The 21,593-nt window shown below is 38.2% G+C and overlaps 1 protein-coding gene across 1 annotated transcript in view; it reads left to right on the plus strand.

Annotated features, from left to right (window-relative positions):
* gbe1b (glucan (1,4-alpha-), branching enzyme 1b) overlaps nucleotides 1–20,895 on the plus strand; it is a 99,849-nt gene extending 78,954 nt beyond the window's left edge. Inside the window, exons 15-16 of the mRNA XM_086262123.1 lie at nucleotides 8,329–8,446; nucleotides 18,875–20,895. Coding sequence (XP_086118249.1) covers nucleotides 8,329–8,446; nucleotides 18,875–18,937 — 181 coding nt within the window. The 3' untranslated portion in view covers nucleotides 18,938–20,895. The remainder of the gene's footprint in view (nucleotides 1–8,328; nucleotides 8,447–18,874) is intronic.
* Nucleotides 20,896–21,593: the final 698 nt, after the last annotated feature.

Genomic DNA, 21,593 nt, shown 5'->3' on the forward strand with positions numbered 1-21,593 from the left:
TCCGAGCCTCTGTAACCGCAAGACGTCGTCAGATTTTTCTTAGACTAACTTTCTAATTGTTCTCTTTAGGATGTGTGTTTTTGTTTCTCTCTCAGAAGAACTGCAGTGAAAGTAAAGCGAAGCACTTCGCCTATAAAATTGTTGGCCATTAAAATGCAGTCAATGTCAGGTTTTTCGACAGCCACTCAAACCGTTTGAGTGAGGTTTTTTTTCTTTTCTCTCCGAATCGTGGTGGACACGTTCTTCAGGCAGTGGTCTTTATCTGGCTGGTTAGAGTATTTGAAATCCCAGTTGGATCCCGTCACGAAAGCTGTACCTGTCAGTGCTGATTGGTCTTTGATTTACACTGTGCCAATAGGCAGTTGCAATTGTGTCAGGTCATCATTTTTACTTTCCTGTCTGAGCTGCTCCTGGAATGCCATTTGGGATAATTCAACTACAGGTGTAGTGACACTAAATGACTAACTATGCATGAGCGAAAATAACATGCTCTGATGTTATCTATAATATTCCAGGTAAGGTTTCTGAAAAAGGAACTATACATCTATTTCTTTTTAATGCAGCTCTCTGCAGACTGCTTTAAGATAAATGGCGATGTGGCTGTGTGGTATTCCATTAGGTTGTAACTCTAACGGATATCATCCACAGACATCCTCATCAGTCTGGTGGCTTAATCTCTGATTCCAGAAGATGTTCAAATGGTGTAGACAGATAGAGGAGCTTCTTTATTTCAGACATTAAAAGAAAATAAAATCCTCTGGTTTTATTTTCGTGGTGTTGGCCATCATTTCTCATATTTATGATAACATTGTACTCAATAAGGTAATCCTTGAGTTCTGGAAACATACTGATTACTATCAACGGTATACTGAGGCAAGAAATGTGAGCAGCCAGGTGATAAGAGAGGCTATAAATAAGCCAAGCAGTTTGAATAAATTGTTTACAACTATAAGGAAAATAAACTACATTCCATCTGCATCCCACTAAACCTCTTTAACACGTGCTATGGTTTTATGCTGCAACCTTTTTGGGTACAGTTTACTGTATGGGATACACTGACAGGAATACATAAGTCACCTACCTACTGCACTTGTCTGTTAACCACACTTATTTAAGATGTTCATAAAGTCCAGTTAGACAGTTCAGTCATCCAGAATCAATGACTTTCCTGTTCAGTATATAAAGTATTTTATTGTAAAGACTAAACTCTAAAAATGTACAATTTACAAGGTGATCCCAGAGTTCAGTACACGACCTGAGTGTTAGTTCAGGTAATAATTGTGTTCTATGGTTCTAAATGAACCATAGAATATGAAGGGAGATTAATAATATTTGAGTACAAAAATGATGTTTTCTTTAAATTGTAAACAATCCTATGCTTCAAAGCCCTTGGGAACAGCGTATTTTCTTTCCAAATGTGTAATAGACATTTCTTTTATATATAATGATAACTTAAGAATGAAAAATAAATCTTTGTCACTTTATTAAAAGTGTGACAAATGTGTTGGATAATCCCCAAGTTTAAGAATGAAAGTAAATGATTAAAAAAAGTACAAAACCAAATTTTGCTGGAGACTCTTTAAACATACTTTTAAGCGCCATGTTTTTTGGGGGGTTTTTTTTCAGTACGTAGTCATCAAATTTAAACATAATTTATGATTTTTATCTATTTATTTTATTTTTTAGCAATATTCTTTAAAGCTTCTACTTTGCATCAGATTGGGTTTCAGCTGCTAGTTGGCTCGAGCTGCCTCAACACTTTTGGTCACAAAGGAATAATTTCTTCCACTCTGATGAAACTTACACCAGCTGAGCAGCAAGCAGGGTAAAAATCGACTCTGAAAAGGCTAGATACACTATTTAGAAGGCTTACAAGGCCATGCCGCATTCTTCAGATGTGCACATGCAGCTTGCTCAGCTCTTGTTTACCCTCGCCAGGGTGCTATTACTTTCATATGGCCTGGGAAAAAAAAAAGACGAGTTGATGGAGAAACTAAGTGGTAGCTTGGTCTGCAATCGCAGCCATGGCGAGATTGTTTTCAGGTCATCAATGACTCGAATCATCTAGCTTCAGACTGCCTTTCTGCTCATTGGGCAAAATTGATTGTGTTCTTTAATCTTCTCCTTTATTCACAGAGGCTGTATTGATTAAAATACTGTAAGCTGTTGTTGCAGCCATCTGTAGCCACTAACAAAGATGTAATCGCTCAAAGCATCCAACTACCAATTTGTGCCAGTTTTCACTTCCTTTCAGAGAACTTTGCCAGGGAACTGTGAATTACTTTAACTGTGCATTTTCAGCATACACACTGTGCTGTGTGTGTGTGTATGTGTGTATGTAATTTTGTATGTGTATATAAAGGAAGGAGTACTGCAGTGCTGCTTGCACTCCAACTCAGTTTTGAAACATGCTAGTGGCATATTTACAGTTCACATCCTTATTACATTCACTCACTTGGGAAGTTTTTTGGTGTTATTTGTATTAGAAAGATTAAACTTTCACATCACGTATCTTAGTTTCCTGGGCGCATTATAATGCCTGAGAGAATATGTCTATGTTTTTTCGATAGGTATTGCAACGCTTCTATTCAGGGCTCTAGACTAACTTTTTGACATGGGCGCACCGGTACGCCTAACTTTAAAAATTTAGGCGTACCGGCACAAAAGTTAGGCGCACTCAAATTTTTCAACCGCATCGCTTAACACCGCAGTTTTACATGTGCACTTTATTTGGGGGGGGAAGTCCATACAGACAATATTAATTTCTAAATTATTAACTAACAAACTTGTGCTTAAAGTGCTTTGTCAATATTGTAGAAAATGTTAAAAACTTAATCATCATCTTGGCCTCCTCTGACGACCTGTTTGCTGCTGTCTGCTGCTGAAAGGCCGTGGGGAGAGGGGACACTTGGGCAGTGCATTTACTGCAGCATATAATGTGTTTTCTGGATACACTGTGCTTTTTCAGCATTCAAATATTGATGGCACCGTGTCAGAGCACTGGCTATGAATTTCAGACAGATCAGGCCTTAACTTAACAAAAAAGTTATCAATAGTTCTTTTGATCTTTTCTTATTACCCACAGCTACAGTACATCCACTTCTCTCAGGCCTAGGCTGCTCACTAGGGCTGAGTATCATCACTGATTTCTATAATCCATTCAATTCCGGTTCTCAAAGTCCTGATTTGATTCAATTTAGCCTCAGACAGTCAGAAATATTATAATTCTGATCATTTATCAGTACTGATACACATGAGACTTCATCAGAATTGTGAAAATCACAGCAGATGCCTTTGTGTGAAAGTAACTGAGAATAAAACACAGGAAAACATGAAGGAGATTTTCCTGGTCTGGCTTTTTATAGCAGATAACCTTAAAAATATTCTGCAATTTTGCATAATTTTAAGAAATTTACATTTCTTCAGTATTGAACAGCAGAAATTAGGCTTTCTTGTCCGAGGTCATTTAAGTGAAAAAAGAAAAAGCGCTGTAAACAACGCTAGACTGGTGGGTAATAAGCGAATGAATAATGCAGAAAACAGATTTGAGACGGGAAACTGTTCCTGAAGTACAGAGAGAGAGAGAGCTGTGCAGGAAGTGTGATTTTTATCGTGGTGGAAGCAAAACAGCAAAAGTCAGAGGGAATTCATGACGACATTGATCAAATGTGAAGCGCAGTTTGCTGCTTCTTTTGCTGCAGGCTCGGTGAATTTTGGTTGGAGAGAGACAAAACCTGCAGCTCAGAATCAGCGCAAAAAGACGTAAACACAGCGTGGACCCGAAGAATCGCTAAGCTCCGACAGCGTGTCCGTGTTCAGGCCGTCGGGTGAGAAAGCCGAGAAAGACGAAGCTGATTCTGATGTGTTGGGTCCGCTCCGTGTTTAGGTCTTTGTGTGGAATCCGTTAATGAATTGATATCGCTTTATTCAAGCTACTCACCTCTCTCTTCCACCTGCACTTTCAACTGGACCACGGCCAATCAGAGAGGTCCCGCCCCTGACTATCTGATTGGTTTAGTCCACGATAGGGGCATAATGTGTGTCTGTTGTTGACCACACGGAGAGTTACAGAGATTTTTTTTTTGTTACCGGAACAGTTGGTCGCACAGGTGCGACCAAATATTTATTTTTAGTCGCACCACTGAAAAATTTGGTCGCATTTGCGACCAAATTGGTCGCACTCTAGAGCCCTGCTATTGCAAAATGAATTTGCTCTGTCAATAAATCACCATAGTGGCAAGTTGAGCAGAGAAGGTGTGGAGGAAGGGATCTTTCTCTTGAGCAAAAACAATGCACAGAGGAGAGCTTCTTTTTAATCATCACTATCAAAGCAGACAAGCAGACAGCAAAAGCAGAATTTTCCAGGCTCTTGGGCAGAATGAGGCAGCGTTTGAGGATCATGCTTAAACTCAAGAATGTCGCCTACGGGTAGATAAGGTGATTATTCAGCCAGCCAATTAGGGGGCTGTTTACATGTTTATCCCGTTGTCCTGTTTTTTTCCCTTCCCTATAGTACCAATCTTTATAGCTACCAACCCTGCGATATACAATAATATGCACAGATGTTTACAGGTGTTTACATTATGCATGGGGAATCAGGGTAGACATGGTATCTACTAAGGATTTCTGGCTGGTAAGAGTAAGGCTAACCTTTGCATGTTGGGAAGTTTTTAAATTAGAAGCACAGTACTTTGCAAAAATCTTGGGTCACCCCTCATTTCATATTTTGCTAGGAATCACTCACTATGTGTTAATAGACCTCTCTGCACTGAATCATACTTGTTATTCATCTCTGGCTCTCTTCCACAGCGTGTCTTTTTATCCTGTCTTCCTTCTCTCACCCCAACCGGTCACGGCAGATGGCCGCCCCTCCCTGAGCCTGGTTCTGCCGGAGGGTTCTTCCTATTAAAAGGGAGTTTTCCCTTCCCACTGTCGCCAAAGTGCTTGCTCATAGGGGGTCATATGATTGTTGGGTTTTTCTCTGTATGCGTGATTGTAGTGTCTACCTTACAATATAAATTATATTATATTGTTGTGATTTGGCACTGTATAAATACAACTGAATTGATTTGAAAATGGGTTGAGTGGAGCATGAAAGTCAATATTTGGTAGGACCATCACCTCAAGGCAGCCTGAATATTCTTAGGCAAGCTTTGTCGCAATTTCTTTAAGTAGTCCTCAGGAATAGTTTAACAGGTTTCTAGGACTTTCAAAGCTATTCTTTTAATGATGCCTGTCTTTTGTTCAGCTCTCTATCACAACCTGGCATCCACATATGTGGACATCACATTTTGGGTTATTTAGACCAAAATACTCAATTTTGATTTACAAGGGCCTGATATCCACTTACGAGGACATTATACTGCTACTGTTCTATCAAAATTTTAAACGAATATCCTCATATGTGGCTCTTATTTTTCTTAAAAACAAAAATAAGCTAAAAAAAAAAAAAAAATCTGGTAATTCTTTGTTTTGACGTTCTTGGGCCCCAATATGCCCAAATATCGAAGAGAAATTAAAAATGCATGCCGTGGAAGAGTTTGGGTCTTAGGAGGTTAATGTAGAGATCCGGGGAGGCCAATCAGTGACTGTAGTATTCCATTGTGTGTTTTTGTATCCTGATATGATTGTATTGGCAGTGTATTTAGGATCATTATCATGCTAAAAAAAATGTAGCTGTTGCCAATCAGACACTTTGCAAATGATATTCCATGTTGGTTCCAACTCATTCCTGCATTTATAATTACATAGACTTTGACAAGATTACAGATTGCTGTAAATACTCACTGTTGTACCTCTCTTACAGTCTCTTCTGTGCTACTGATGATGATTTGAACCAAAAATTACAAATTTTGACTTGTCACTTAAGACCTGTTGCCACTTCTGGCATACTTTAGCCTCTTCCTCCCTATTCCCTTAAGAATGTTTTCTTGACAGCCACCCTTCCATTGAAACCATTTCTGATGACACTCCAGTGAAAAGTAGATGGATCAACTAAAAGGCCAGATGTATCTCTCAGGTCCTGTGTCAAACCTTAGCTGGATTTCTTTCCCTATTTCTGAAGGATATGGCTTTTAGAAACTGTTCATCTGCTGTAGACAGTTTTGTAGGCCTGCTTGTTCTTTTTGTTCTCTACTTGTCCAATGTCCTTTATTTTTTCAAGGACGTGGACAAGTATGCTGTTTTCAGCGAGTGACACTTTAGGAATTACCTTGTTGGTGCAAAAAGAGCTATTTTATGCCTGTCAAACTATGTTGTCTTTGGCATTCAGATTCAGAGAAAAGGAATGAGCTGCAAGTGAAAAGGTGTCTAAAGATACAATTTAGTATTGGCCCTTTTTAAGTTTTCTGTTATGTGTAGATACAACAGTGGCCCATCCCTTTAGTTAGGTACCCATTTGAATAATTCATCAGTTCAAGTAATTCAACAAACAAAAACATCTTTCCACTGAAAATGGAAAGAACACTTTAAAAACTTACAAGAAAGTTTGTCTTGTTGGAAGCAAAATATATAGAAATTAAGGGGGACTAAATTCTAAAGTATTGTATATTTTATTTTGTTCATGCATGTTTGCCAAAGTGCACTTTCTTTCATTTTTTAAATCTAGCTTTTAAAGTATTAAAATATTTTCTCTGACATTAATAACAGCCCTGCAACTGATCCTGACACCCATCCTTAGTCCTTTTTTTTTTTTTTTTTTTTTTTTGTCAAGTAACAACATGCTCATGTCAAGTAGTTTAAGAAAGAAAAGAGGAGTTTTCTAAAAGTCATGGAGGATTGATTCTGGCTCTTAACAATTTTAATATCACATCAGACGGTAGTTCGACATTTGTTTCAGCTGAAGGGCATGATTATGCATGTAATCAGTTTAATGTTGTAGCATGTATTCTCTACAAAGGTGACTATCTGCTGAAGTAAATACTGAAATGCTCACTAGAGCACATAGAAAGACTTGCATATTGTATTTCATCCACTATCCTTCCATATTTCTTTGTTTTAAAGAGCATGCAGATTTATTGATGACCAAGTTTAAGCAGCTGCAATAATTCAGCCCAGAAAAGTTTGAGTCATTTTGTAAAAGGACAGCACAGAAGGAAGGTAAAGGATTATCCTCACTTTTCAACAATCCATACATACACTACCTGCAGCTTTCCTCTTGACTATTTCTTTAAGGGCATCCAGACGCCTTAATGCCCACTCACATCCTGGGCCATCTGACCTCAGGATTTTGCATGATAAGGTTGGGGCCAGGTTTCACAATGAGCTCACCCGAAACCCTGGCTGATTGGGACCCACACCCATTTTCACACCTTGGCTCAGGCGATTAGAGGATCATCAGGGGGTCCTTTTGTCCCTCTGTGGGGGGATACTCCCACTAGGTTTAAATCTGGGACTCCCCACCATTTGACCTTAGAACTGAAGAAGCTTCTCGGATGAGAGGTGAAACGTATTCAAGCAACTTAAAGAAGTCCAGTCGCTTTTCTTTGCAAGCTCCTTTGACTACGATGACCTGGATGACTGAGAACCTTCACAGACATATTTCTTTAAGGAAATCTGAGGTTTACTTTGCTGTCTTAGTGCAGTAAAACACAACATCTCCTCACCCTCTCTGATTCCTCACCTGATAAAGACTTAATGTCAGTATACAAAAGAATAAAAGATAAAGTTTATCTTCCACATACAGTGTTTGTATACTAAAAAACAGAACTGGTTGCAATGTTCAGTACAGTATTTGTTAGTAGCAAATTTAGACAAGTAGCCTCTTGTACATCTGCTAAATACCAACTTGAGGGAGCTCAACAACTTGGCTAACTCAGTGTTATTTAGATATATTTCAATGAGTCTGCAGTGATTTGCTGAGTACTTGACTTAAATCAGTCTAGTCTCTTGTCAAGTTGTAAAACAACAAAATGTGAACAACTCCTAGAGGAGGAGAGAGTATTTTTTATGATTTGTCATGTGTATCTGTTGTCACTCATTTGGATCACTTTTTCTGATTAAATTCATTATTTATGCAGTGCATTAGATAAATTCGACTGTCAGGCTGGATGGTTGAGCCATGGCTGAATCGCTTCTCTATTTATGTTAATTTCAGGCAGCGTTCTCCTCGTGTATTTGGGCTCCGCACTGTCGCTGTGCTGTGCCGCGAGGAGGAGATGAATGCTGATGGATGTGAGGATTTCAATGAGTATAAACCAGCTGAGCACTGCTAAACCAAATCTGCACACCAAAAGCACTAGTGCTAAAACTCCTTCTGCACTTCTTAGGTCTTCAATCTCATAAGCTAGTTTCCCACTGCTATTGCGCCTTAACCTCAATCTTTGCCAGATACAAAATCAAGCTGGATTCAGATGCGGCTCAGTATGGAGGTCACGGACGGCTGGACCACAACACGGAGTTCTTCACACAGCCCGAGCCCTTTAATGGCCGCTCTAACTCCATCCAGGTAAATACCTACGGCATCACATTCTGTGACTTATAAAAGGTTATCTTTTGTTGAATGTCATTATATTTAAATGTAAAGTATTCTACAATTGAAAATCCAGGGCTGTTGTATTTTAGAGTCCACTCTCTACACCACTTTTCAAATAACCTATGCTGTATCACCATCCCATTCAGCATACTATTAACATGCTTTTGAGGTTGTCCGTGCTGAAAAAGCGACAAAATTAAGCATTGCTCAAAAATGTCAGCGTGCATACTAAATCACTGTTGAGTGTGCTGTTGATGGACACCATTGTCCCACAATGCAGTGCACATATGTAGGCTAATGGAGAAGTTGCCCACAGCTGCAAAACATCAAAAGGAGTAGTGGGTGGTGATAAGAGAGCTCTACAAATAGAAATGAAGGATTAAAACTTTTGACAAACATTTTTCTTTCTTCTTGTTGTTACCAAATTAATTTAGCCTGTAGCAATACAAAGTCACTTGTCATAGTTCCTTTTATAACAAATATTACAAAAGTGCAATTTTGTTAAAATTGGGACTCTATGTGAAATGTGGGAAAGAGAAGAATGTGCTGATCATTTAAGCTCTATATGTGAAAGTCAATAGTGTAAGCACGTTAAATAAAGAAGGGGGTGGGGTGATATTTGGGCAGAAAGACTTCACCTCCTGAATTTCTTTATCTCCTCTCTTTTATATCTTACTATAATACACAAAATCTCTGTCTTTGTGTTTCTCAACTCTGACACAGTCATGAGTTGAGCAACTAAACTTGGCACACAGGTACGTGTTAGGCCCATAAAGGTTTTTATCTTTATCAGGTGTTCTGACATCAGCAGTGGGCGTTGGGTGTTGCCTCACACCAACCTAGCAACAGGTTAAAATGGTGTTAAAATTTTGACCATATAAACTATTTACTAGCCCTTACATAATTACATTTTTTTTTTTTTTTTTTTTTGTAATGTGATTAAGTATATCAGTTTTTGTCATCATGAACATGCCACACAATACTGGAGCATGGGTGTGTTCTAGTTATTAAAAGATCCAGAGACATCTCTGTATTTAAGGGACAATGCTGAAAACCTGCACTGAATGTTTGAGATGTTTCGGCCCTCTCGAAAGTGGACTCAGTTGTGTTATGGAAGTCAGTGCATGGGCTCAGGAAGATTTCTGATATCCATAGAACACAGTTTTATCACCACGTTCACACACTGGCCCCACTGTAGCCACTGCAGGTGGGGCAGAGGTGAAATGCATAAATCAAAACTAAGTTGAATGAATGTGTTTTGGGGTTTTTTTTCCTTTTGCTTTTTTCGGGGGGAGATTGGGGTTTCATACCAGCTTTCAAATACATTGAATTCATCTTGGATCCTTTTATAATTAAGGTTTGATATAAAAACTAAGGTGTTAATGGCACGAGCTTTCTTCATCTTCTGAAGGGGTGTATGCACTGGGACATTGACAGCTCCAGAATGTCAAATGTCAGCTACTCCTAGAATGGTCATTGCGGTAAAATTGCTTTTGAGTGTTTGCAATAGTTTATAACATAAAAGTTATCATTAGGGTTTTTAAAAAAACAAAAGAACTGTAAAACTATAAAGTGATATAAATTACCCGCATTGTTGGTTGTTTTTTGGTTCTCTGTCAGTTGCGTTTCTTTTTTTTCCACATTCATCACATTTTGTTAATTGCTCACAAAACGTGTTGAAAAAGCTGTCTGTGTGTTCATGTTTGGTCCTTTTATGTTTTATGTTTAATTTCACAAATCATTTTAATTAGCCTGAAATGGGTTTTGTAGTGAGAGGATCTTTCGAAGCCTTTCTAATGAGGTTTAAGTGTGCTGGGATGAAAGAGGGCTGCTTGTTCTGGCAAAAAGCCATGGTCTCCCTGGTCTGGGACTCTCAGCTTAACAACAGCAGTATAATTTAGTATCTGGTTCATTAGGATTATTATTTTTTAATACAATATTTAATACAATATCAAGAAAATATATTACAACATAAAAAAAAAACTGTGCCTCTACCAGGGGCGAGCTCCCATTGTTTGTGGCCTCCACAGTGCTACATTTTGTTTTGTGTATATCATATTTGGCTTCTATGCGTTCACTCCGCTCATGCTGGCAGTTATCCTGGAGTCATTGAACATTATGTGAATCTGATATCTACAGCTCCTTTCACATTTCACAGCAAACAATGTGCATTATTCATGGCGCTAGAACTTACCTTTTCATGTGCACACCGCTTAAGCTTGCATGGCATCATGGAGGGGAGAAAAATATCTGGGAGAATGAAGCACTGGGCTTCCATCAGGAGGACTGCTTAAGGCTAATACCATGAAATAAGTCTGTCCTTGAAATATAGAAAGAAACACTGATATGCATTTTAAGCAGAGTGCTTGAGGATCTTCCTCTTGTTTACGTCCCCCCTTTTTTCCCAGTTTATTTATTTTTTTATTAAAATGCTGAAAGCCAATAAGATGTTTATTAATAAAGTCAGGAATGAATTAGTGAGGATCAGCGCAGATGGATTGCATGCTACATCTTATGTTAATAATTTCAATTAATGCACAAGGACAGTGATGTCTCTGAGGTGGTCTGCGGAGTCATCATCTCCTGTTTTTGTTTTTCAGTGTGTTTATTGGATTAAACGTTTTGAGGCGGTACTTAAGTCGTTTCACTTGGTACCAGAGTTGACGTAGCACCTGATGAGGTGTTTGTGTATCTGAACTCAACTTGAACTTCTTCAGATCAATACTGAAAGTGTTGCAGTTAATGGATAGAGGATATTACTCGATATTAAGAGTTGGACGGCGCACTTTAATGCATCAAAAATGTGTTTGGCAAAGCTCACACTGCTATTAAGAGCATCAATTCAGCTTTATTTAAGATTCTGTCGACCCCAGTTTAAAAGCCTCTTCTTCTTTCATGCAGACACCGATCCTCCGTCGTATTAACTTAGGTTTCATCAGTTAAGGACGCAAATTCCACAATCTCTTAAATCTTTCCTAACTCTTATTAATTCAAACACTGCTGCTTCACCCACATCCCTCTTGGCCAAAATGTGAAGTTTAGTTCACAAGTCATCTGCTAATTTTGGCACCATCATAGATTAATGGGGAACGACAGGAAGTGAGAGGAATGGAGCCGACAGAGAGGGAGGAAGAAGGCAAGCGGGGACCCTTCTGTACATACTGTATATGCTTTATAGGCTTCTTCGTGGAGATTGCACAGCCAGACTGTAGTCTTGCATAAAGATGCTTTTCTCCTCCTCCTCCTCACACCTACCTGGTTATGACAAGAATAATCAGACAAGAGCCTCTGCGGGGGCTGCGAGAGGTGCCCACACCATCCATGTTTTATTTAACAACTTTTGCTTTCAAAGTCTGCACAAACTTCTTTTCTCCTGTCTTTTTAATGGGTCTGTCAGTTCTCCAGCTTCCTCGTTACAGTGTGATAATAAACTCTCATATCCTCCAAGAACGCATCACACCTCAGACTGAGAATGCACATAATTGGATTAAGCTAGCAGAGTCTTTTGCATCCTGGTAACATGTTAGGCTGTGGCAAGTACCATGTGGCTGTAATACCCTGTGTTTACAAATCTGCTCCTGGACACTTGTCATCCAGCATCTTTTTAGCGCTTTCAGTCTTGTCTGAATTATTGAATTACTTACAAAAGTGACCCCTTTTGCATTTTCATCATATACTATATTTGCAAGTGATATAGTTATATACACATGTTGAACCAAACTCATTAAGTGGAAGAAAAAAAAAAAAAAAGACCATGCATGCAAACAAACATTTTTAGGGAGAGCTTTACTGAAAGGTAATAGGAGATAAGCCATTTCTAGATGTGCTTTCCAATCTCTTCTGCTTAGGCACAAAGAAACAGGCAAGGACGGCGACCAGAACCATTAGCCATGTTAAGTGCATTTCTTTCAAAACTGTGTAAGATTGCCATCACCTCACAACTGGCAGAAGACCGAGTCTACTCCACCCATGTACAGTCAGGATCAGACCCAGTCTTTATAGGAGAATTGTTTCCAAGAGGATATTCCTCTGATGTGGAAACAAATAAATTTGCTTTGTCCACCAAAAGGCTAGAAAGTGCGCTAAAGGAGCAGTCCCTCAAGGAAACAGTGAAGCCTTTTGGCTTTTTGCAAACCAAAAATTTTGTGCAACAAGCAATACTGTGAAAGAAGTCTCTTACTGACTCTAAATTCATTCTGCAGACAGAATTTGGCAGCATCACAATAATGTCAGACAGAATCATAAAAAGCTACTTTTAGAGAAAAGACGGTACCCTGCAACGGCATGACCCACAGCACAGCTCTGATCTCAACTCATGAAAAGACATGGCACCTACATCCATCTCTATTTAGGACTTACTTGTCCTATACCATACAATACCATACATCTTGCATGAGTATAGATGAGTTTAGATGATAAACAAATACTATCCATAGCGTTTTTACATTTTAAAAGCACCATCATGTAACAAGATTTTCTTTCACAAGCTCTTAAAACCTTTCCACAGTACTGTATGTTTAAACTGTGCATATTTAAATGGCACATATTTATCACTGAATATTAAAGTACTTCTTTGTTTCACATGTGGGACATCTTTAATGTTGTGTGTGCACCCGCGTGTGTGTGTGTGTGTTTGTATTCAGCTGTATTTAATTTTATCCACTATGTGAAAAGAGTGAATGTTAGAACAGCTTGCCATGAAGCTGAATAAAAAATGATTTTAAAAAATGCTTTGTTCTCCTTATGTGGATTAAAAAAAAAAAATTGACACCCCGGTATCCTCGGCAGGCTTTTTATGGGAATTGCATACATCAAGAACTACTGCTGTTCAACATTTAGAGTTTATTCATTTAGCGAGACAAATTTTAAATAGTCACAGAATAAAATGTCTCAGAGAGAGGAAGCTTATTTTAGGTGGCCCCCTTTGGGTACGTGTCACACATATAGTTTTGTTTGAGTGTTATAATGTCAAATATGTAATGCTAAGAAAGGCTGGTGAATAATTAGCTGCATCAGAACCTTTTGATAAACTTCATGTGCTTCAAAGGGGATGTCTTCTTTGACAGCTTCAAAAAAAGAAATTAAGCTGAAATGAAAAAGAAAGTAAGAGAAAATAGCGAGCTTGTGGCAAATGATCAAAAGATGTACATTTCCATCAGTGAGATCTAACACCTGATGCTGATGAGCATGAAGTGTGAACTAACAGACAAAAACTGTGACATGACATAAGGGGACCCACTTAACACTTTTACATGTATATAAACTTTAAAAGACAAGCTCACACTAGTACACTTTGGTCAGTATATTTTTCTGAACTGTACCATTGAATATGTACTTTGAGACCAGACTCGAACATATTACATGAACTCTGGAGGAATTTCAGCCATCTTTACTCACAGCCATGTGTATAAAAACCTTAACCCTAAGTATCACTGGCAGCTTATCTAATCAGCCAATCACATGGCAGTAACTCGGTGGATTTAGGCATGTAGACACGTTTATTGTGGCCTGCTGAGGTTCAGAAAGGTATTGTAAGTAACTTTGAGTGTGACATGGTTGTTGGTGCCTGACGTGCTGGTTTGAGTATTTCAGAACCTGCTGATCTACCACACAATCATCTCCAGGGTTTACAGAGAATGGCTTGAAAATAGAAAATATCCAGTAAGCAGCAGTTCTCTGGGTGCAAATGCCTTGTGGATGTCAGGGGTCAGAAAAGAATGGTCTGTCAGGCTGATAAGAAGGAAACAGTAGTTCGCATAATCGGGCCCACTTTTCACATTTTAGCACCGTTTGCATCCACTAGTACCAACTAAGCACCGTTTAAACACTCCAGCCTACCTAAGTGTTGTTGCTGATCATGTCCATTACTTTACGACTGGTTTAAACTGGTTTCTTGAATGTGAAAATCAGTTCATTGTACTCAAATGGCAAAGTCACCAGATCTCAATCCAATAGAGCATCTTTGGTATTTGGCGAAACAAGAGCTTCACATACTGTAATAGAGGTGCAGCAACTGTGTGATGCTTCTCAAAATTAACTAAGTGGCCAGTGAGTCCAGTGAGTGTGTGGTGGACAATTCATTCAAAGATTGTTTCAAGCAAATAGTTTGGCCTGCTTTTTGATATTTCAGGTAAAGGTTCTAGAGATTATCCGACGTGTGTCATTTATTTTTATTGTTATTATTATTAATCCTTTGTTTGCCCAGGTAAAAATCTCATTGAGATTTAAATCTCACATCCAGGAGACACCTGGCATTTTTTTTAATCTAATAATTAGAGCCTTTCAGGTTGCAATTGTTTTGGAAATTCTAATATTATAAAATAATACAAAAGCACAAAAAACCAGAGAGAGCCTTTGTTTTGTTTTTTCTTTTTTTAACAGAGGCTTTTTGTTACTGGAAATTTTAGGAATGTAAGCTCTATGATCAAAAGGATTATATTTAATTATGAGCAGCAATATTCTTTTTTTTTTTTAAAGTGATTATCTTTGAAGTACTAAAAATCAATACAACAGTCTTTCAGAAATGATGCTGCTTACTGTGAGGCTCGGCTGAAAATATTCTTTTGAAAATAATGGCCTGCAAAATCGTGTCTCAGCTGAAAACGAATCAGGTATAGTTCTTTAGGTCGTAGTTTCAATTAACCATCCAAGTCAGGTTTGTTTTGTTATCCTGTCAGATCCTTAGACTTTGCCTGAAGTACAACCAACATGTACACAAGTGTTTACAGGGAGCTGATACTTGTTAAGTGAGTAAAGTGAGCCAAACAGAGACATGTCTGGAGAGTTAAAGTGCACAGAGAGCCTATAGTCAGGCAGTGCTCTAGCCTAGGTGCTGGGGTCTGGAGACAGGGTGGATGATATGTTCCTGCGAAGCAGCTCATGAATCCTTTATCGGTGTGTTTGAACATTGATCAGATTTAGTATTAGCCCAAAAGGCTGCATTCAGTTCTGCAAGGGAGTATAAAATCCAAATTCTCATATGTGAGCTTGGTGTGAGGCGATACAGAAGAAGTCAAGAAAGGACAAACGGCTAAGCTGTTCTTCCTACTAATACAATATTTTGTATTGTGTCCTATTGTGTACCACTTTGTCCTTTTCATCACATTTTGTTTTTAATCCCTATTGTTAATACCTACAATAAATTATCAAATTAGTTATTGCATTACAGTAACCATTACCTGATCTGGCAACAACTGCTGGCTACAGCAGCGACTTTGTGGTTGTGATTCTAAGATGTGTGTTGCACACGTGGTCATATTGGCATTTCCTATACATTGCTGCAATGATCTGCAACTTGCGGAAATATTGCATGTGTCGTTATTAGTTTTTATTTTTACGTGATTTTAAGTTTTTCTTTTCATTGCAGTTGAGTTCAGTTGAGTTTCAGCTAATTTCCTGAGTGGATTTGCTCATTTAGGACCATTTTTAGCTCATCCAGCAAAGAACGATGAGCTCATGCCACGGTGAGGCATCCATCCACAATTCACAAGAATCGATACTCCTCCTCATTGTGTGGAAGTTTTATTGAAACTTACACATCTAATGGATCTTCACCTAAATTGTGCTCATGGTCAAGGTCAGATTTGTCATTTTTATGGCCACTTGTCATGGGTTCACATATTTTCATGCTTTTTATGTCCATGGATAATACTGACCATGCAATGATAATACTCCTGAAAAAGCTTTCAATTGATGGTGAATGAGATTAATTTGTATTGGATATGACCGTTGGCGATCCTATTTAAATTCATAGTGGATTTTAATTCTCATTAGTTTGTGTAATACAAACAAACAGTGACATTCACAGACATTCTGGTTATTGTTTGAAAATATTTCATGTTTAGTTTTTATCAGTTTTGGTCTTAGTTGTAGTTTTCCTAATTATTTTAATATGGAGGAAATTTGTTAGGGTGTATTATTCAGAGATTTAAATGTGTACCAATACAAAGACAACACATGTTGAAGGTCACTCAGACACAAACCAAAGCTTAATCACACTGGTTGTGGTAACAAATTTGATCACACTGACAAAGACTAAATATGTTTCCAGTAATTTCCACAATGTTTTAGCTAATTACCTGAGTACTTGATAAGTTTTCCTTTTTCACAAATTCTAATTTGTTTGTTTTATCTCACTGTTATTAAATTGTGTTTTTTCACAACTAGTTTTATTAATAACCAAATTACCTTGATTGGCAAATGCTATAACGTCTAATAACGCAAACTTGATTTTGTCCTTAAAAAAAAAAAAGGTTCTGCTTCCATGGACAGGGTTTCACCTCATTTTGTACCTAGTAGTTTAGTTCAGCTGGCCCTGTGTTTGATGAGATAGAAATAGAAATATAAATATAAATGAATAAGTCAGGAGCTGTGTATATATATACTGTAAAGGGAATTATTTTTCACAATCTAGTCTCTCAGTGTTAGTGGATGGGTTCAAAACAGTATGTCAAGTATGTATGTGCCTAACGTTGCAAGGAGTAATATGTTAATTAGAATGTCTTCCACTAATTGCTGTGCCAACACTTGAGCGTATCTGCTGGTCCTTTTTTCACAGATTAATTTATAATTTGTCACTATTTCTGTCTGTTTGGTGGAAATAAAAGCTGTTGACATATTCCAGGTTAGACGCAGTGGTAGCTTTTGTCTAAACAGGTGCAGCGATTCATTCTGCCTTTCCTTCTCTCCGCGGTGCTTCTATATGGAGACTCTCCCACTGTGACTGTTTAATTAGTCACCAATGTCTGTGTCAGTGTTTCAGCGCCGGGCTGTATGACTCCCTCGGTGACAAACTGTTGCCAGAGAAGCACATCCACAGTAAGCTTAGATCCACTGATGCTGAGGGGCGACTTGAAGAGTTCAGGGAGTGATTGAATTGTTTACAGCTCTGCTGGCTTTTTTCGTTTTCTGTTGGGAAATATAGCATCATTTATGCCCGCTTGGCTTTTCCTTTGGCATAAATCTGAAATGACTAATGGTACACAGCAGCTTCCTGCTGCCAAATGACGCTGTGAGTATCAAAAGGATTGATCAAACACTTTATTAGCTACTTTTTGAACTATATATGTGTATGTATATACATAAGTAATGTGACATGCCACGTTTTTTTCTGTTTGTTGTTTTTCCCTGACTTGTTTCTTCTTTACCCCAATGAACTGAAAGATTCTTTTGAAATTACATTATATCTTTACAGAATCAAACATTTCCAATTGATTCACAGTCCAGTGTTTAGAGATGATGATGAAACTCACAGCTACTGCATTGATGAGAGAGTTCAGAAATTAAAACTAGCAGCGTGCCTCCACTTCTGGCAAGTTTACTCATTTGCAGATTGTTCAGTTCACTGAACATGCTTTGAATAGATTGCAAATTTAATTATATGTTTTTAGACAGATGAAGTCCACCACTTCATGGAGATATGTTTAAGAAGTTGAAGACACCTCTCCTCATTGCAGATATGCTGACACCACTGCCACCCAGAGGTCTTTGTGCAGTTGCAATTCTGTCACACTTTAAATATTCTTAAAAGATATTATCCTCCGAGTAGTCTTAGACCACCTTTTCCCTTATATATCATTTTAAAATTGCATGTTATCCTCCTTGCATTTCTTTTTTTTTTTTTCCTCTATCCTACTCGTCTTTTTTTAGCCATTATGTCATCCTTGATTTTGAGAGGTGACCATGTCTAGTCATGATTTCTCCCTCCTGAAAAGGATAAAACTTAACACTCATTAATCTTCAAAATTAATGATCTTATATCAGTTATATCAATGTAGTCTTTGTAGTGCTTGAAAAAAAAGGCGAAAGGACTTAAATTTGTGAAGTTGTTTCGCCTCTCATGCAAAAAGCTTCTTTAGTTCTTAAACACTGAGCCCATCCCGTGGTGGATCGATCCCAAGATACTGAACCCAGAGTTATTCCTGATGCATGCAATGGTGTTAGAAAGCAAAAAAGGCTTGTGTAAATGAGCGAATAACATGTTGTATAAATTGTTTTGAGTGCTCAAGTAGAGTAGAAACGCCATATAAGAATCAGTCCGTTAACCATTTAAACAACTGACAGAGTGCCAGATATTTAACCCCTAGTAGCGGTTGTCCCCTTGGAGGTGATTGTGTGAGTCCCCACATGGGAATAGTCCATTCTTGTGCTCATGTGTTGACTCACATAATTAATAGCGGGTCAACAACCCTCAGGGCATTTGTTTTAGAACTAGAGAAGCCTCTTGGATAGAGGCAAAATGTCTTCATGAACCTAAAGAAGTCCAGCTGCCTTCTTTCAAACACGCATGAATACTGTGACCTGGATGACTGAGACACCTTGTTAACATCATTAATCTTCAATTGTCATCTCACTTTTCTCCCCACTGTCTCCCCTGCCACTGTGTCTCTCTTTCTCTCTCAGGTCTACATCCCCTGCAGAACAGCTATTGTCTTGGCCAACGAGGAGATAGATTACTGTTATTAGAGGATGATTGTCTCCACAGAGATCGGGATTGAGAATGGATTCCAAACTCTGACTGAGTGTTAACAATCACCTTCATCTTAATGTCAACCTTGTACACCACCCAAACCTACTTTTTTTGTGTTCGAGCCTTTTTTCTAAATGGGGGGAAAAAGCATTGCCGAGCTATGTGCTTTCAAATACCATCTGCAACCTAAGACGCTGTGTAACCCCATTTACCACAGATTGGTCCATTTGGGAAGTGTCCAACCTAACCAGCAGCTAGATGCTAAAACTCCAAACCCTGCCGAGTCCATCCACCACTAGCCAGCAGCCATTTATAGGTACTCCTGCATTTGGCATGACATCTGAAATACATGACCGGCAACTGTGGCAGAGGAAAGTGGTACCATAAAACCAGCATTCATTTATTCAAAGATAATACAAGCTCAGGAATGTTAGGCATGTTTAAATACAGCATACAAGGTTTATTATTTTGTATTTAAATATAAATAACATTGTAGTTTCACAGAGATGGCAAGCACTACAGTATTACTAGCATTTAAAATCAAAATATTCAGGTAGGCTGTTTAATCACTGGTGATGTGTCTTTGTTAATTTGCATTGCGGGACATTATAGGTGTAAAATGTATTGTAATTTGCACAAAGCATTAAACTGATTTGAATTACTGTACTTTTTAATGAGTATCTAAAACAGTTGTGTTGTAATGTTTGAATTTATGCAGCTACTGGGAGCATTTAAGTGGTTATTTATGGTTCAGTTATTAAGCCGGTAATTTGCAGCTAAAGCACTGATAAAATCACTTAATTTGGAGTGTTCACAGTGTGTTGCATAATACACAAGCAACATTTGGCTGAATTAGGCCGTTTTTACCCACTTTGTGTAAAGTATTGCATAGTTTTCTCCCACACTAGATCGCATTAGAGTAGTTTATGAATTGTATGTTACACTGTGCTACAATCGACAAGAAGAACTAAACTACTGAAGACCAGTGTGTCCTTTTGTGTTAGAAAAGACAAGGATGACTAACACACTTGACTACTAGGATATGATTTATGTGCACCGTGTTCATTAGGGATTCCCCTGGGAATATTCCAAAAAAACACCGAAACGGCCTAAATTCATGCAGAGCGCCACACGTGCCTCCTCCAATTAGCAGTGACTTTTGTGACTTTAGTCTCAACACAGTTGATGATTGAACATTTCAAAGAGCAGCCACAGTCCTCATTCTGTGTTATAGAATCCATCACAGTACCTATGTGAGGAGGTTATTAATTAGCTAAAACATCCTACTGTCATAATAGGTGACATTTGCAAAATGTCATAATGCGTTTTACAAATGAGTGATATTTGGTCTGCTTCGAGTCTTTACGTTGTCTTGTTTTTCATCCTCCTGAAAGTTGGCATATCATCACCATTTGAAGCACTTTCTAAATGTTTTATCGAATCAGCACGAGTAAAAAGGGAAACGAGGTTGCTATGTGCATCTCAGATAAAGCTCCGAGGTTGTGCCATCCTCTAGAGCATTATTTCAGATTCGGAGTCATTTAACCACCTATTGTAGCTTATGGCAGGTTTTGATCTGTGTCCCGTGCAGCTGGAGGAGAAAAAAAAAACACATTAATTTTCAGGACCACCCGTCTGTGTGCAGCCAAAAGTGTCATGAACATGTCATTTCTTTTTTTGTCTAAAAGCAAATGCGTTCAAAAAGGCCTTTTCTCTCTTTCAAGGAGCACAGAGACGATCACTCTGCATATATTCTAGACAACGAGGTTGTGAGACTAAATTGGAGGGTATAATCATCCCTCATCTGACCCAATGTCATTGTCATTTTAGCACTGCCAAAATGAATTGTCTGCAGTTGTTCTCAAAAGTAAAATTGATGTCTGATATACTGTAACAATTTCAGCATATTTCTTTCATTATTGCTAATGATAATAAATCAGTCCCTGTCAAACCACGAGAATGTGAATGAACTGAATTTGCTCTCTGACTACTGATACTGTCCTATTGCGCAGTTGGGGAAATGTGGAGGATTCCACAGCAGTATGTTGTAATGGTACTTTGTAACCTGATGCAACAAATGTGCAGTTTGGTCTTGGTAGTGTGGGAGGTCATCGTGATATTAAATGTAATTTTAAAATGTTAAAAGTTGATCTACTAATTATGTACAAAACTGCCCATACTTAATAATTTTTCTTAGTCTTCCACCTAAATCAATTTAAAATGGAATTATTGTAGCTTCCAGACACATTTCTTTTCATTTTTAAATTGTAATACTGCTTTGAATTTGGACATAATTTGAAGGTAAGTCAAGTCCCAAAATGACTAGTACCTCCCACAAATTTGTACATTTTTATATTTGCAAGTTGATACCTCACTTCTCTTCACGTTGGTCAACAAACTATGGGATTTATAATAATAGTCCCAAACTAAATAAATAACTGTCTTTTTTGAGAGCAGCTACAAACCTGGATTGCGTGTGTACTTGATACTGGACCAGGAAAGGCCCTGACATCTTTAAAACAACAAAGGAAGGAATCTACTTTTCACTCTGCGCTGCAGAACATAAAGTTTCCATTTCCATTTGGTGACTAGGGGAGCTGTGAAATCTTGTTACATGACTATACAGAGCAATCACCTCAGTGATTCCCACAA

The sequence above is a fragment of the Aulonocara sp. 'chitande type north' Nkhata Bay genome, linkage group LG14 (assembly GCF_057382095.1).
Source record: "Aulonocara sp. 'chitande type north' Nkhata Bay isolate Kocher_YH1m ecotype deep benthic linkage group LG14, A_spYH_male_GT1.1, whole genome shotgun sequence".
Classification (NCBI taxonomy): Eukaryota; Metazoa; Chordata; class Actinopteri; order Cichliformes; family Cichlidae; genus Aulonocara; species Aulonocara sp. 'chitande type north' Nkhata Bay.